This window comes from Salmo salar, chromosome ssa17, assembly GCF_905237065.1.
Source record: "Salmo salar chromosome ssa17, Ssal_v3.1, whole genome shotgun sequence".
In the NCBI taxonomy this organism is placed as follows: Eukaryota; Metazoa; Chordata; class Actinopteri; order Salmoniformes; family Salmonidae; genus Salmo; species Salmo salar.
The window spans coordinates 9,822,678-9,837,142 of NC_059458.1; the positions used below are offsets into that span (position 1 = coordinate 9,822,678).

Genomic DNA, 14,465 nt, shown 5'->3' on the forward strand with positions numbered 1-14,465 from the left:
ACCAGTGAGTCGATCTCCACAGTCCCGGTCAGAGAAAATGCTTTTCTATTTTTGTCTTCATAACTAGGCTAATCAATATATCGTTATAGTGTGAGTAATCTGAGTATGCCTTGTATTCTGAGACGGCCCGTTCTTATTGGCTTTCCGCTGAAAAATGAAAAACAAGGGGAGAGGATCAGCTTATTTCAGCGACCCCATTAAGTCATTGGATTTCATGCTGTCCGTTAACGGACTCATTTAAATGTATAACTGAGCTGGCGGGTGTCTGAGGATGATGACCCTGCTGCTTCATTTAGGCCTGTGCATTTCTAAGGACATCTCCTGACTCCAGTAGCTAGCCAAAAGAAGGTGGGACGGACGATGGGATTGAAAAGACACTAAAGTAAGCTGGCATTCACAATAGGTGTGTCCCAATAATGTCTCCTTCCTGAAGTGTGTACTCGTTCACTACTTCCCACAAGTCTAAGAGCATTGGATTGATTGGTGGAGGCATGGGCTAGTGGCAGTTTCCACCATGTTTCTTCAACCTCTCATCTCCTATCAAATCAGTGAAGGGAAGTGAACAAATGCATATTTTGGGAGGAAGGAGAGATAAATTGGGACATAGCCCAGTAGCTAGCCAATAAGAGGTGAGATGGGATAGAAAGGACACAGTGAGCTGACATTCAAAATGACATCATCTCTGTTTGTTTCAGTAGCATTTCAGGACTTGGTATGCGGGGCTTGGCATTTCAGTATCCTAATGGTGTTTATCTGATATTTACCCTCCAGCAGCCATGAGGACATCAAAGCTGCATCCCTAATGGCACCCTATTCCCTATGGAGTACTACTTTTGACCAGGGCCTCCATGGCTCTACGCTGCTCAAAGCAACTGAATAAAGTGTAACGATTCTAAAGCTACTGTATAACATGCAACACAAACTTAAGTGGCTTCAATTCCATTTGTTATAACTGTCTGATGTTTTTTTATTATTGACATATTATTGTTTATGGTGTTGTAAGATCTCACGGTTGATCGATGTTGACTTGCAAGTGCAACACACATTTTGGCATTGGTTTCAATTTCAGTAGTTTGCATAGAACTCAGATTTTTTTTAAATCCAACATGCTTAGCATATTGTTTATTGGTATGACCTACGATCTTGTCACAAAACAGTTGATCAATGTTGACTTGTGAGACATTTCGCCACACCATTAGTAGCGACTAAGAAAATGAAATATGACATGTCCCTTCTGCCCCTGAAATATTTTCCTTCCCTCCTGCCGCCCCAAGAATATTCCAGAATGTCGTCAACCTCATTAACATTCCATGAGGTGGTGGAGCCGTGAAGACAGCGATCGCACCCCGTCTGTCACACGTCAGCGCGGCGACTGCGGTGCAATTTCTCTGGCTGCGTGTCGCATAAGTCACTCCCTATCGCGCCAGAAAGACAGCGTGGAGGGAAACGGGCCTGTGTGCGCCGCCGTGGTCAGGGAGCGAGGGAAGGGATGGGGAGGAGAGTTGGCGTGAGGGAGAGAGGGAAGCTGCAGCGTTTTGTCTGCTCTGCACGGCTACGTGGGGCGGAGATAAGCAGATGCCGGGATGGAGCGCCGCTGCGTAAGACAAGGAAGAAATCAACTGGAAAGTTGGGCTATGTCCCAAATGACATCCTATTCCCTATATAGTGCAGTACTTTGGTCCAAAGCAATGCACTATGTCGGGAATAGAGTACCATTTGGGACAAAGCCCTGGAGTGGAGCTGCCACTGCATCAGGCTGAACATAATTGCACACAATAGCTTGTGTCCTCAGAAAACACAACGCGCTGAGCAGAAAACGCCCAGCCTAGCCTCCATCAACACAGACCGAGAGAAATTAGCATTAGAGAAAGAAACACACTGCCCCCGGTCCAAACACCAAACACACTGACCCCGGTCCAAACACACTGCCCCAGGTCCAAACACCAAACACACTGCCCCAGGTCCAAACACCAAACACACTGCCCCAGGTCCAAACACACTGCCCCAGGTCCAAACACCAAACACACTGCCCCAGGTCCAAACACCAAACACACTGCCCCCGGTCCAAACACACTGCCCCAGGTCCAAACACACTGCCCCAGGTCCAAACACCAAACACACTGCCCCAGGTCCAAACACCAAACACACTGCCCCAGGTCCAAACACCAAACACACTGCCCCAGGTCCAAACACACTGCCCCAGGTCCAAACACACTGCCCCAGGTCCAAACACACTGCCCCAGGTCCAAACACCAAACACACTGCCCCCGGTCCAAACACACTGCCCCAGGTTCAAACACCAAACACACTGCCCCAGGTCCAAACACACTGCCCCAGGTCCAAACACCAAACACACTGCCCCAGGTCCAAACACCAAACACACTGCCCCCGGTCCAAACACACTGCCCCAGGTCCAAACACCAAACACACTGCCCCAGGTCCAAACACACTGCCCCAGGTCCAAACACCAAACACACTGCCCCAGGTCCAAACACCAAACACACTGCCCCAGGTCCAAACACACTGCCCCAGGTCCAAACACCAAACACACTGCCCCCGGTCCAAACACCAAACACACTGCCCCAGGTCCAAACACCAAACACACTGCCCCCGGTCCAAACACAGTCCCCTCGGTCCAAACACCAAACACACTGCCCCAGGTCCAAACACACTGCTCCAGGTCCAAACACACTGTCCCCGGTCCAAACACCAAACACACTGCCCCAGGTCCAAACACCAAACCCACTGCCCCCGGTCCAAATACCAAACCCACTGCCCCCGGTCCAAACACCAAACACACTGCCCCAGGTCCAAACACCAAACACAGTGCCCTCGGTCCAAACACCAAACACACTGCCCCAGGTCCAAACACACTGCTCCAGGTCCAAACACCAAACACACTGCCCCAGGTCCAAACACCAAACACACTGCCCCAGGTCCAAACACCACTGCTCCAGGTCCAAACACCAAACACACTGTCCCCGGTCCAAACACCAAACACACTGCCCCAGGTCCAAACACCAAACCCACTGCCCCCGGTCCAAATACCAAACCCACTGCCCCCGGTCCAAACACCAAACACACTGCCCCAGGTCCAAACACCAAACACAGTGCCCTCGGTCCAAACACCAAACACACTGCCCCAGGTCCAAACACACTGCTCCAGGTCCAAACACCAAACACACTGTCCCCGGTCCAAACACCAAACACACTGCCCCAGGTCCAAACACCAAACCCACTGCCCCAGGTCCAAACACCAAACCCACTGCCCCCGGTCCAAATACCAAACCCACTGCCCCCGGTCCAAACACCAAACCCACTGCCCCAGGTCCAAACACCAAATACACTGCCCCAGGTCCAAACACCAAACACACTGCCCCAGGTCCAAACCCACTGCCCCGGTCCAAACACCAAACCCACTCTCCCCGGTCCAAACACCAAACCCACTCTCCCCGGTCCAAACACCAAACCCACTGGCCCCGGTCCAAACACCAAACCCACTGCCCCCGGTCCAAACACCAAACCCACTGCCCCCGGTCCAAACACCAAACCCACTGCCCCCGGTCCAAACACCAAACCCACTGCCCCCGGTCCAAACACCAAACCCACTGCCCCCGGTCCAAACACCAAACCCACTGACCCCGGTCCAAACACCAAACCCACTGCCCCCGGTCCAAACACCAAACCCACTGCCCCCGGTCCAAACACCAAATACACTGCCCCAGGTCCAAACACACTGCCCCAGGTCCAAACACCAAACCCACTGCCCCCGGTCCAAACACCAAACCCACTGCCCCCGGTCCAAACACCAAACCCACTGCCCCGGTCCAAACACCAAACCCACTGCCCCCGGTCCAAACACCAAACCCACTGCCCCCGGTCCAAACACCAAACCCACTGCCCCCGGTCCAAACACCAAACCCACTGTCCCCGGTCCAAACACCAAACACACTGCCCCAGGTCCAAACACCAAATACACTGCCCCAGGTCCAAACACACTGCCCCAGGTCCAAACACCAAACCCACTGACCCCGGTCCAAACACCAAACCCACTCTCCCCGGTCCAAACACCAAACCCACTGTCCCCGGTCCAAACACCAAACCAACTGCCCCAGGTCCAAACACCAAACCCACTGCCCCAGGTCCAAACACCAAACCCACTGCCCCAGGTCCAAACACCAAACACACTGCCCCCGCCCCGGTCCAAACACACTGGCCCCGGTCCAAACACAGTGCCCCCGGTCCAAACACACTGCCCCCGGTCCAAACACCAAACCCACTGCCCCAGGTCCAAACACCAAACACACTGCCCCCGGTCCAAACACACTGCCCCCGGTCCAAACACACTGACCCCGGTCCAAACACCAAACCCACTGCCCCCGGTCCAAACACCAAACCCACTGCCCCCGGTCCAAACACCAAACCCACTGTCCCCGGTCCAAACACCAAACACACTGCCCCAGGTCCAAACACCAAATACACTGCCCCAGGTCCAAACACACTGCCCCAGGTCCAAACACCAAACCCACTGACCCCGGTCCAAACACCAAACCCACTCTCCCCGGTCCAAACACCAAACCCACTGTCCCCGGTCCAAACACCAAACCAACTGCCCCAGGTCCAAACACCAAACCCACTGCCCCAGGTCCAAACACCAAACCCACTGCCCCAGGTCCAAACACCAAACACACTGCCCCCGCCCCGGTCCAAACACACTGCCCCAGGTCCAAACACACTGCCCCCGGTCCAAACACACTGCCCCCGGTCCAAACACCAAACCCACTGCCCCAGGTCCAAACACCAAACACACTGCCCCCGGTCCAAACACACTGCCCCCGGTCCAAACACACTACCCCCGGTCCAAACACACTGCCCCCAGTCCAAACACAGTGCCCCCGGTCCAAACACCAAACACACTGCCCCCGGTCCAAACACCAAACACACTGCCCCCAGTCCAAACACACTGTCCCCGGTCCAAACACACTGTCCCCGGTCCAAACACACTGCCCCCGGTCCAAACACCAAACACACTGCCCCCGGTCCAAACACCAAACACACTGTCCCCAGTCCAAACACACTGTCCCCGGTCCAAACACAGTGCCCCCGGTCCAAACACACTGCCCCCGGTCCAAACACCAAACACACTGCCCCCGGTCCAAACACCAAACACACTCCATCCATCTCTCCCCAACCTGGACAAGGTAGAGTAGGCCATCTCCCCACATGGCTGATCTCTGTGTGAAGCTAATTCATGTTTTACAGATCACAGCCAATAAACATTCCTCTGCATGTTTGCAATGAGTGCCCAAAGCACAATGAGGTTTGTGTTAACAAATGAAATATTCTGTCTTTCCAACAGGCACGGAACATTGTAATTAATTAAGCCAGTTTAAGTGTGGACAGTGTGGACAGCCTGCATTTAAGTGGCAAAGTAGTGTAATAGGTGTGAAAACATAGGTGGGCTAAATCCATGCGATAGATAAACTTACTGTCTGAAAAGCGAAGTACAATTCACAGCATCAGAACAATCAGAAGTGGGTTTTTGGCCAAACTGTGGTAAAAATACTACTATTACATAGATATGTTGATTTAAAGACAGTGGTGGTAGTATGGGTGATACATTAGTTACTTATCCAAGTTCTTTGGTTCAGATCATTTTCTAAACCCCCACCTTTATTGAAGCTACTGTTACAAAACTGAATTGATGTTAGGTTGTGATATTACTGTTTTATAGTCCCCAACTCAGTCTTCATTCCCTAAGCAAAACGTTTCAAAATGAAACATGAGATTTGAAATATGCATGCGAAAGCCTGAAACATTCATTCTACACAGAGGCACCCATAGGGAGGGAGCAAAGCGTAGTTCCCTGCTTCAATAATTGCAGCCTAAACATACTGAGTGAGTAGACAAAACAGACAACAGCAGACCAAGCAAACTAAGAGAACCATTATAAGTTAATAAATAGAATTCAAATTCAGACTCATTTGCATGGTTGTAAAATGGGAACCAGTCCAGATGTTTAATAAACTTGGTTCAGTTAACAAAGTAGGTCAACATCAACTGGAAAAAAATGAAAGACACAATCTGTCATTTCAACAGCCTGACCCTGTCACTTTTTTTGGTAAACAGAGATGGGGCTTGGGAAATGTAACTACTCAAAATTCATACATGGGAGCTCCATAAAATCAACATGAGAGTTTTAAACATAGTGTACAGCATATTACAGACTCAAATGAAAGCAATGCTTCCAAAGAAAATACATTATATTGGAGACAATGCACTAAAATTACTTTCCCATCATTTTCTGATATGTGATGGACAAATCCACAGAGATTTTCATTTGCTTAGAGTCGAACTGACAGATGGGGAGAATAATCCATATTTCTATGCAGCTGTGTGCTCACTCTTGGCCTAGTGATATACACAGTATCACATCACAGTCCACATGCACAAATCCCACAACACTGATCTGAGCTGACGACAGATGGAAGAAATGCATGCATGTTCTAATTATAGTGACCTTACATATACTATATTACCATTGCCAAGTAACCACATGATGTGACGTAATGCTTTTATAATCTCGAGGAACTCTACTTTCCATACACTTTATGTCTGGTAAATAGAGTTCCTAGAGATTATAAATATGTTTTTTGGGCTGAAGCCAGGGTTCAATTCTCGGGCCGACTCTTTTCTCTGTATACATCAATGATGTCACTCTTGCTGCTGGTGATTCTCTGATCCACCGCTACGCAGACAACACCATTCTGTATACATCTGTCCCTTCTTTGGACACTGTGTTAACTAACCTCCAAAAGAGCTTCAACGCCATACAACACTCCTTCCGTGGCATCCAACTGCTTTTAAACTCTAGTAAAACTAAGTGCATGCTCTTCAACCAATCGCTGCCCGCACACTCCCGTCCGACTAGCATCACTACTCTGGACGGTTCTGACTTAGAATATGTGGACAACCACAAATACCTAGGTGTCTGGTTAAACTGTAAACTCTCCTTCCAGACTCATATAAAGCATCTCCAATCCAAAATAAAATCTAGAATCCGCTTCCTATTTCTGAACAAAGCCTCCTTTACTCATGCTGCCAAACATACCCTCGTAAAACTGACTATCCTACCGATTCTTGACTTCGGCGATGTCATTTACAAAATAGCCTCCAACACTCTACTTAGCAAATTGGATGTAGTCTATCACAGTCCCATCTGTTTTGTCACCAAAGCCCCATATAGTATCCACCACTGGTACCTGTATGCTCTCGTTGGCTGGCCCTCGCCAAACCCACTGGCTCCAAGTTAGAGGTCGACCGATTATGATTTTTCAACGCCGATGCCGATTATTGGAGGGCCAAAAAAAAAGCCAATACCGATTAATCAGACGATTTTTTAAACATTTTCTTTATTTATTTGTAATAATGACAATTACAACAATACTGAATGAACACTTATTTTAACTTAATATAATACATCAATCAAATCAATTTAGCCTCAAATAAATAATGAAACATGTTCAATTTGGTTTAAATAATGCAAAAACAAAGTGTTGGAGAAGAAAGTAAAAGTGCAATATGTGCCATGTAAAAAAGCTAACGTTTAAGTTCCTTGCTCAGAACATATGAAAGCTGGTGGTTCCTTTTAACATGAGTCTTCAATATTCCCAGGTAAGATGTTTTAGGTTGTAGTTATTATAGGACTATATCTCTCTATACGATTTGTATTTCATATACCTTTGACTATTGGATATTCTTATAGGCACTTTAGTATTGCCAGTGTAGTAATATAGCTTCCGTCCCTCTCCTCGCTCCTACCTGGGCTCGAACCAGGAACACATCGACAACAGCCACCCTCGAAGCAGCGTTACCCATGTAGAGGAAGGGAAAAAACTACTCCAAGTCTCAGAGCGAGTGACGTTTGAAACGCTATTAGCGCGCACCCGGCCAACTAGCTAGCCATTTCATATCGGTTACACCAGCCTAATCTTGGGAGTTGACAGGCTTGAAGTCATAAACAGCGCAATGCATTGCGAAGGGCTTCTGGCAAAATGCACGAAAGTGCTATTTTGAATGAATGCTTACGAGCCTGCTGGTGCCTACCATCGCTCAGTCAGACTGCTCTATCAAATCATAGACTTAATTATAACATAATAACACACAGAAACACGAGCCTTTGGTCATTAATATGGTCGAATCCGGAAACTATCATCTCGAAAACAAAACGTTATTCCTGTTACATTGCACAACCTTCAGTGTTATGTCATAATTACGTAAAATTCTGGCAAATTAGTTCGCAACGAGCCAGGCGGCCCAAACTGTTGCATATACCCTGACTGCGTGCAATGAACGCAAAATGACACAATTTCACCTGGTTAATATTGCCTGCTAACCTGGATTTCTTTTAGCTAAATATGCAGGTTTAAAAATATATACTTCTGTGTATTGATTTTAAGAAAGGCATTGATGTTTATGGTTAGGTACAGTCGTGCAACAATTGTGCTTTATTCGCAAATGCGCTTTTGTTAAATCATCCCGTTTGGCGAAGTCGGCTGTCTTTGTTAGGAAGAAATAGTCTTCACAGTTCGCAACGAGTCAGGTGGCCCAAACTGCTGCATATACCCTGACTCTGTTGCAAGAGAAGTGACACATTTTCCCTAGTTAAAAGAAATTCATGTTAGCAGGTGATATTAACTAAATATGCAGGTTTAAAAATATATACTTGTGTATTGATTTTAAGAAAGGCATTGATGTTTATGGTTGGAGCAACGTGTACCTAAGCGATTTATATGCAACGCAGGACAGGCTAGATAAACTAGTAATATCATCAACCATGTGTAGTTAACTAGTGATTATGATTGATTGATTGTTTTTTATAAGATAAGTTTAATGCTAGCTAGCAACTTACCTTGGCTTCTTACTGCATTCGCGTAACCTCGTGGAGTGCAATGTAAAGCAGGTGGTTAGAGCGTTGGACTAGTTAACCGTAAAGTTGCAAGATTGAATCCCTGAGCTGACAAGGTAAAAATCTGTCGTTCTGCCCCTGAACAAGGCAGTTAACCCACCGTTCCTAGGCCGTCCTTGAAAATAAGAATGTGTTCTTAACTGACTTGCCTAGTTAAATAAAAGGTCTAAAAATAATAATAATACATAAAAAAAATTAAATAATTCAATCGGCCAAATCAGCGTCCAAAAATACTGATTTCCGATTGTTATGAAAACGTGAAATCGGCCCTAATTAATCGGCCATTCCGATTAATCGGTCGACCTCTACTCCAGGTCATCTATAAGTCCTTGCTAGGTAAAGCCCCGTCTTATCTCAGCTCACTGGTCACCATAGCAACACCCACCCGTAGCACACGCTCCAGCAGGTATATCTCACTGGTCATCCACAAAGCCAACGCTTCCTTTGGCCGCCTTTCCTTCCAGTTCTCTGCTGCCAATGACTGGAACGAACTGCAAAAATCACTGAAGCCTTATATATCCCTCACTAACTTTAAGCATCAGCTGTCAAAGCAGCTGTGTACCTGTACACAGCCCATCTGTAAATAGCACACCCAACTGCCTCATCCCCATATTATTACTTACCCTCTTGCTCTTTTGCACCCCAGTATCTCTACTTGCACATCATCATCTGTACATCTATTACTCCAGTGTTAATGCTAAATTGTAATTATTTAGACTCCATGGCCTATTTATTGCCTTACCTCCCTACATTTGCACACACTGTAGATAGATTTTTCTACTGTGTTATTGACTGTACGTTTGTTTATGTGTAACTCTGTGTTGTTGTTGCACTGCTTTGCTTTATCTTGGCCAGGTCGCAGTTGTAAATGAGAACTTGTTCTCAACTGGCCTACCTGGTTAAATAAAGGTGAATTCTCTTTTTTTTTATTGTTATTTTTCGTGGCCACCCACCAGCTCGATGCACAACTCAGGGAGTCCAACCAATACAGACACTCCGGATGTTGTGTCCCAAAGCTACGTTCAGTTATGCAGTTAGTGCAGCTTCCTCATAATTCGACCTTCATTCCAGTCTGTTACAGAAGGCGTCTCTCGCACTCTCTTATTTATTGAACCTTTATTTTAACAGGAAGTCATGCTGAGATCATACAGATAAGCCCTGTATACACATCGATTTACACAAAAAGCAAAACATAATCATTGAAAAAAAAAAACATTCTTCAGTAAAAAGGTCTTCAATCAGCCTTTTCAATTGCCCAAGAGGCACCAATTCATCCAATTTTAGAGAGCCTTGGAGATCATTCCACAAGTAAGGTGCAAAAAAAGTTAAAGCAGATTGACCTAACTCAGTGGAGATGGAAGGGAACTCTAGAGTTAGCCATCCCTGAGACCGGGTAACTTACAATGAAGTAAGGTATGGTGGAAGTTTATGCAGGAGGGCTTTACAAACAAAACGAGTAAAATCCATCGATCTACGAGACTTCAAAGAGGACCAGCCTACTGTACTTTCTGATACAGAATACAGTGATGTGTACTGAACCTATCGCCTGTAATAAAGTGTAGTTTTCTATGATAAACTGCGTCTAATTGCTTCAACACAGTGGCAGTAACGCCATAGTCTATAACCGGTATGAACATCGACAAAATAATTAGTTTTCTGCTATTTAATGAAAGGCATAACCTATTCCTATAAAATAAGCTCCTTTAAATTCTTAATTTCTTAACTTACTCATCAACATGCTTTATGAAAGATGGGTTTTCGTCAATCCAGATATTTATAAACTTCATAACCTCTTCTCACAAAAGGAAAGCGTGGAAACAGGTTGGCTGGAATTGTTTAGTTCAGTGCTTCTCTCTCTTCAGTCCAAATTCCCATCTACTCAAAATAATAAACAATGTTCAATGCACCACATAAACCACCAGACCGATTCAGTCTTGATACAATATTTAATTAATGTGCACTCAGATTTTATGGGTAATTTACTGAGAGCAGAGAGGAAGTCATAATTCCCCTTAAATGCATTAATGTCATATCGAGATGAATCCTAGATCTGCAGAGGGAGTACAAATACTGCAGCATGAGGCAATTTTTTCCCTTACTACTTTTATTTAATCAAAAGCATTAAAAAAAGGCTTCCTAGACCATATCATTATATTTCTATGGCAGAGAGTAAACAGTGTTCCAGTCTCAAGAAGTACATTAAGATTGAGACATGTTCAAATGAGAGAAAACAAAAACATGGAAACTGGTTCCATCCAGTCCATTATAAACTGGTTCCAGACTGGTTCTTTAGACCTAGGTCAAGACAGGACACAATGCCCCAACAACATCTTCTGACTCAATATTAGTGTTTTCCCTACCAATGCATATCTGGCACGGGTTTCAACGGCTAGCTGTGTTACCAAAAAAGGGTTTGGCTTCTACTGCTTTCCATTTCCATTTTCGATGCCAGGGGGCGTCGATGTTACTATGGGAACTTTTGCGCCTGCCTGGAAAATCAAACTAGGGAAAGACTGCATTGTCCAATGTAATGTTTCGGTTCAATACAGCTGGATTAAAAAATATATGTTATATACTGACATTATTACATCATATAAACATTTACTCCACTTGATGCATTAATAAAGTTTATTCATTTTAAATTAAAGTTCAGGCAATTGACAGAATATTATGAATCTGTTCTGATGAGACCATATCACAGATCTTTTGTCTCGTTGCCTCCCGAATAATAGTGTTTGCAGCAACAACTCATTTCATGCTTTTCTGGAGATAATTAATGACATGATTAAGCAATTAGCCTATTACATTGAGCTGATATCATTATACAGGTCTGGGATAAAGCTTAGGATTTCTTTCAACACCCTCCTCCAGGTCATTTAAAACGGGTCGGAGCACTAGGCTGCTAGAACAACAGACTTCTCGGTTGCATCACAAATGGCATCCTATTCTTAATTTAGTGCACTACTTTTGACAGGGCCCATAGTAAATAGGGAATAGGATGCCATTTGGGACGCGTCCCGGATCTGTACGACCAAGGGTTTTACCAAGGCAGATGCTTCAACACTCTGCATCAATGTTTTAACATAGACCCTATGGGGAACAAGAGCAGCTAAATGCTCCGTGTTCGCCAGTCAGTACTCTTGAGGTCTGGCGATTAGCAGACTGTGGCAGAAGAACTGAGGTTGATAGGCCTACTCGGTGTTTCTGAGATAGGCGGGAAGCCTCCCGCCTAACAAACTCAGATAAATTCAATTTTACAGGCTAAGAGCGTTTTAAGACAAATCATATTAGGCATGGCCTTTTCAGAGAGCTACTTTCCAGGACCAGTGACGGTTGGTTGGTTGCCTGGTCATCTTCTTGTTTTCGCCGTCCATTAGAATGTATTCAGCGTAATCAATTCCAATCTCATGTTTCTAATGAAGCCTCTCATTGACCCAAATGGGTCTATTAACGGCATGAATAACTTATTGACGGCTGTTCGCGAGGCGTTAATAGGTTATGACGGAAAGCAGCTGCATCAGCGTAACGCTGACCTCTGTTTGCGCAAGTCAAGTTACTGGCTGGCTAGCCCCCTAATACTTTACTTTCCTCCATCCAATGAGGCAGCACCCTGCTGTAGACAAAATGTACATTCTCTTTTCCTCTTTCTTGTCTTCCCCGTTGTCTATGGTTGCATTACAAGCACAATACAATTAAAATATAAACGCTTATAAGTAGCCTACATTATGCATTTTGTATGATCTGTATGTCAGAGAATGTATAGGGCTGGCTATTTTGACTTTGAAGGAACTTCTACTTAGCCTACATAGTAAATCAATTCAGCCTGTCCTTATTCAATAACAGTGTTCTCTAACTGAGGTTGATCAAATATTGCAGCACTACCAACAACTGGCAAATCAGAATTCCATTCAATAAAACATTCCAAGTGAATGAATGGAACATTCCCAGTGTACCATTGAGCAAATTTAGAGTTCTCACAACCACCACTTTGCAAAGTGGAGTCATTCTATTTTGAAGAGAGCTCAAAAGCACGGAGAACACTACTTGCGCAGTGCTCGGTACTCACCATAGGCCGTCATGGTTCCCACGTAGGGCCCGTCCATGACACTCTGGTTCTCCTCGGCCAGGGCCTTGATGTAGCGCTTGCTGAGCTCCAGGATCTGCTGTCGCAGCATGGTGCTGCTCTCGTGCGTGGCCCGCTGCTGGATGGTGAAGTGGAGCAGCATCATGCCCCAGATGAATCCAAAGCTCACCAGGAAGAAGCCCAGCTTCTGGGACGAGAGCTTCCACAGGTAGGCCGAGGCCATGGCGAGCGCCGCCCGCAGCTCGACTGGCAAGAGTGACTGTGTCTGTGCGTGAGGGACTGGAAGGGACTGAGTGGGAGGAGAGTTCAGGAGGGGAGGAGGGGCATGGTGGAGCTCGGGGTAGTTTAGCCGCTATGGTTCTGTTTGGACTCTCCACCACTCCTCACCAGTGGGCTCTACTTCTTTGGCCCATCCTTATCAGTCACTCCCACCGGGTTGACTGGGCCAAGCTGCATTCTGTAAGAGAGGAGGAGACATAAGGCTGTTAGAGGCACTCAAGAGTCAGAAAACACCACAGTTCCAGAAGAAAAAGGAGGAGTATTTACATGGGCATTCCCAAGGCGGGTGTTAGCTACTGTAGCTATAGCCAACCAGTGTTTCCCCTATATTCATTTAGCACAGCGCCACACTTTGCCAAGATGAGCTTTTAAAGGGATAGTCCGAGATTTTGGCAACTAAGCCCTTTTTCTACTTACGTAGAGTCAGATGAACTCATGGATAACCCTTATGTCTCTGCCATCTGCATCCCAAAACACCCACGTGCACACCGCACAAACACACACTATAGACAACCTTCTGTCCTTGCTGCAATGCGTTACAAACAACCTGCTATAATGTGACCACTTTGATTCAAGTTTGTTTCGATTAAACAGCAGGAGATAGAACTGCGCCCTGAAACATGTGCCAAGAACTATACGGAGAGAGACAAACAAAATGTATCAAAGCTGACAAATCCCTGCTGCTAAGAAGATTCCCATGCAAAAAAAGATGCAGTCACCGTGAAGTGAAAATCGTGAATAATCACATTGTCTCCACAGGGAAATATAACCCAACCCAGTCTCTCTTCAGAGTTAAGCCTACTTCAATTTCTGTTAAACATCCTAAAGAAAGCAAAATTGTATTTTATGTTGTCTCTGTCTATGTTTAAACCTGTATGGTCTACTGTGTAATGATTTTCACAAGAATAATATTATCCCGATAGCTTGGCGACTAGAAACTGAATGAGTGAACAGGTTACCCTTAGGACTACTGGCCAAAAAACCTTTCCATGACACAAAAACATACCGCAAGTCAACTTTAGTGGAGGTACGAGGAGTTGGACTTGTAAATATTTCAGTGATACAGTTTAGAAAAAAACAGTATCCTGCCCACTCAAGGATGGAGAAAAAACAGGATGTTTCGCTCTCGTGTGA

The 14,465-nt window shown here is 45.6% G+C and overlaps 1 protein-coding gene across 1 annotated transcript in view; it reads right to left on the reverse strand.

Annotated features, from left to right (window-relative positions):
- The window catches only part of LOC106575089 (alpha-1,6-mannosylglycoprotein 6-beta-N-acetylglucosaminyltransferase A), a 141,286-nt gene that overhangs the window by 102,036 nt on the left and 24,785 nt on the right, over positions 1-14,465 (reverse strand). The window contains exon 2 of the mRNA XM_014151270.2: positions 13,035-13,509. Within this exon, the coding sequence (XP_014006745.1) occupies positions 13,035-13,275 (241 nt within the window). The 5' untranslated portion in view covers positions 13,276-13,509. The remainder of the gene's footprint in view (positions 1-13,034; positions 13,510-14,465) is intronic.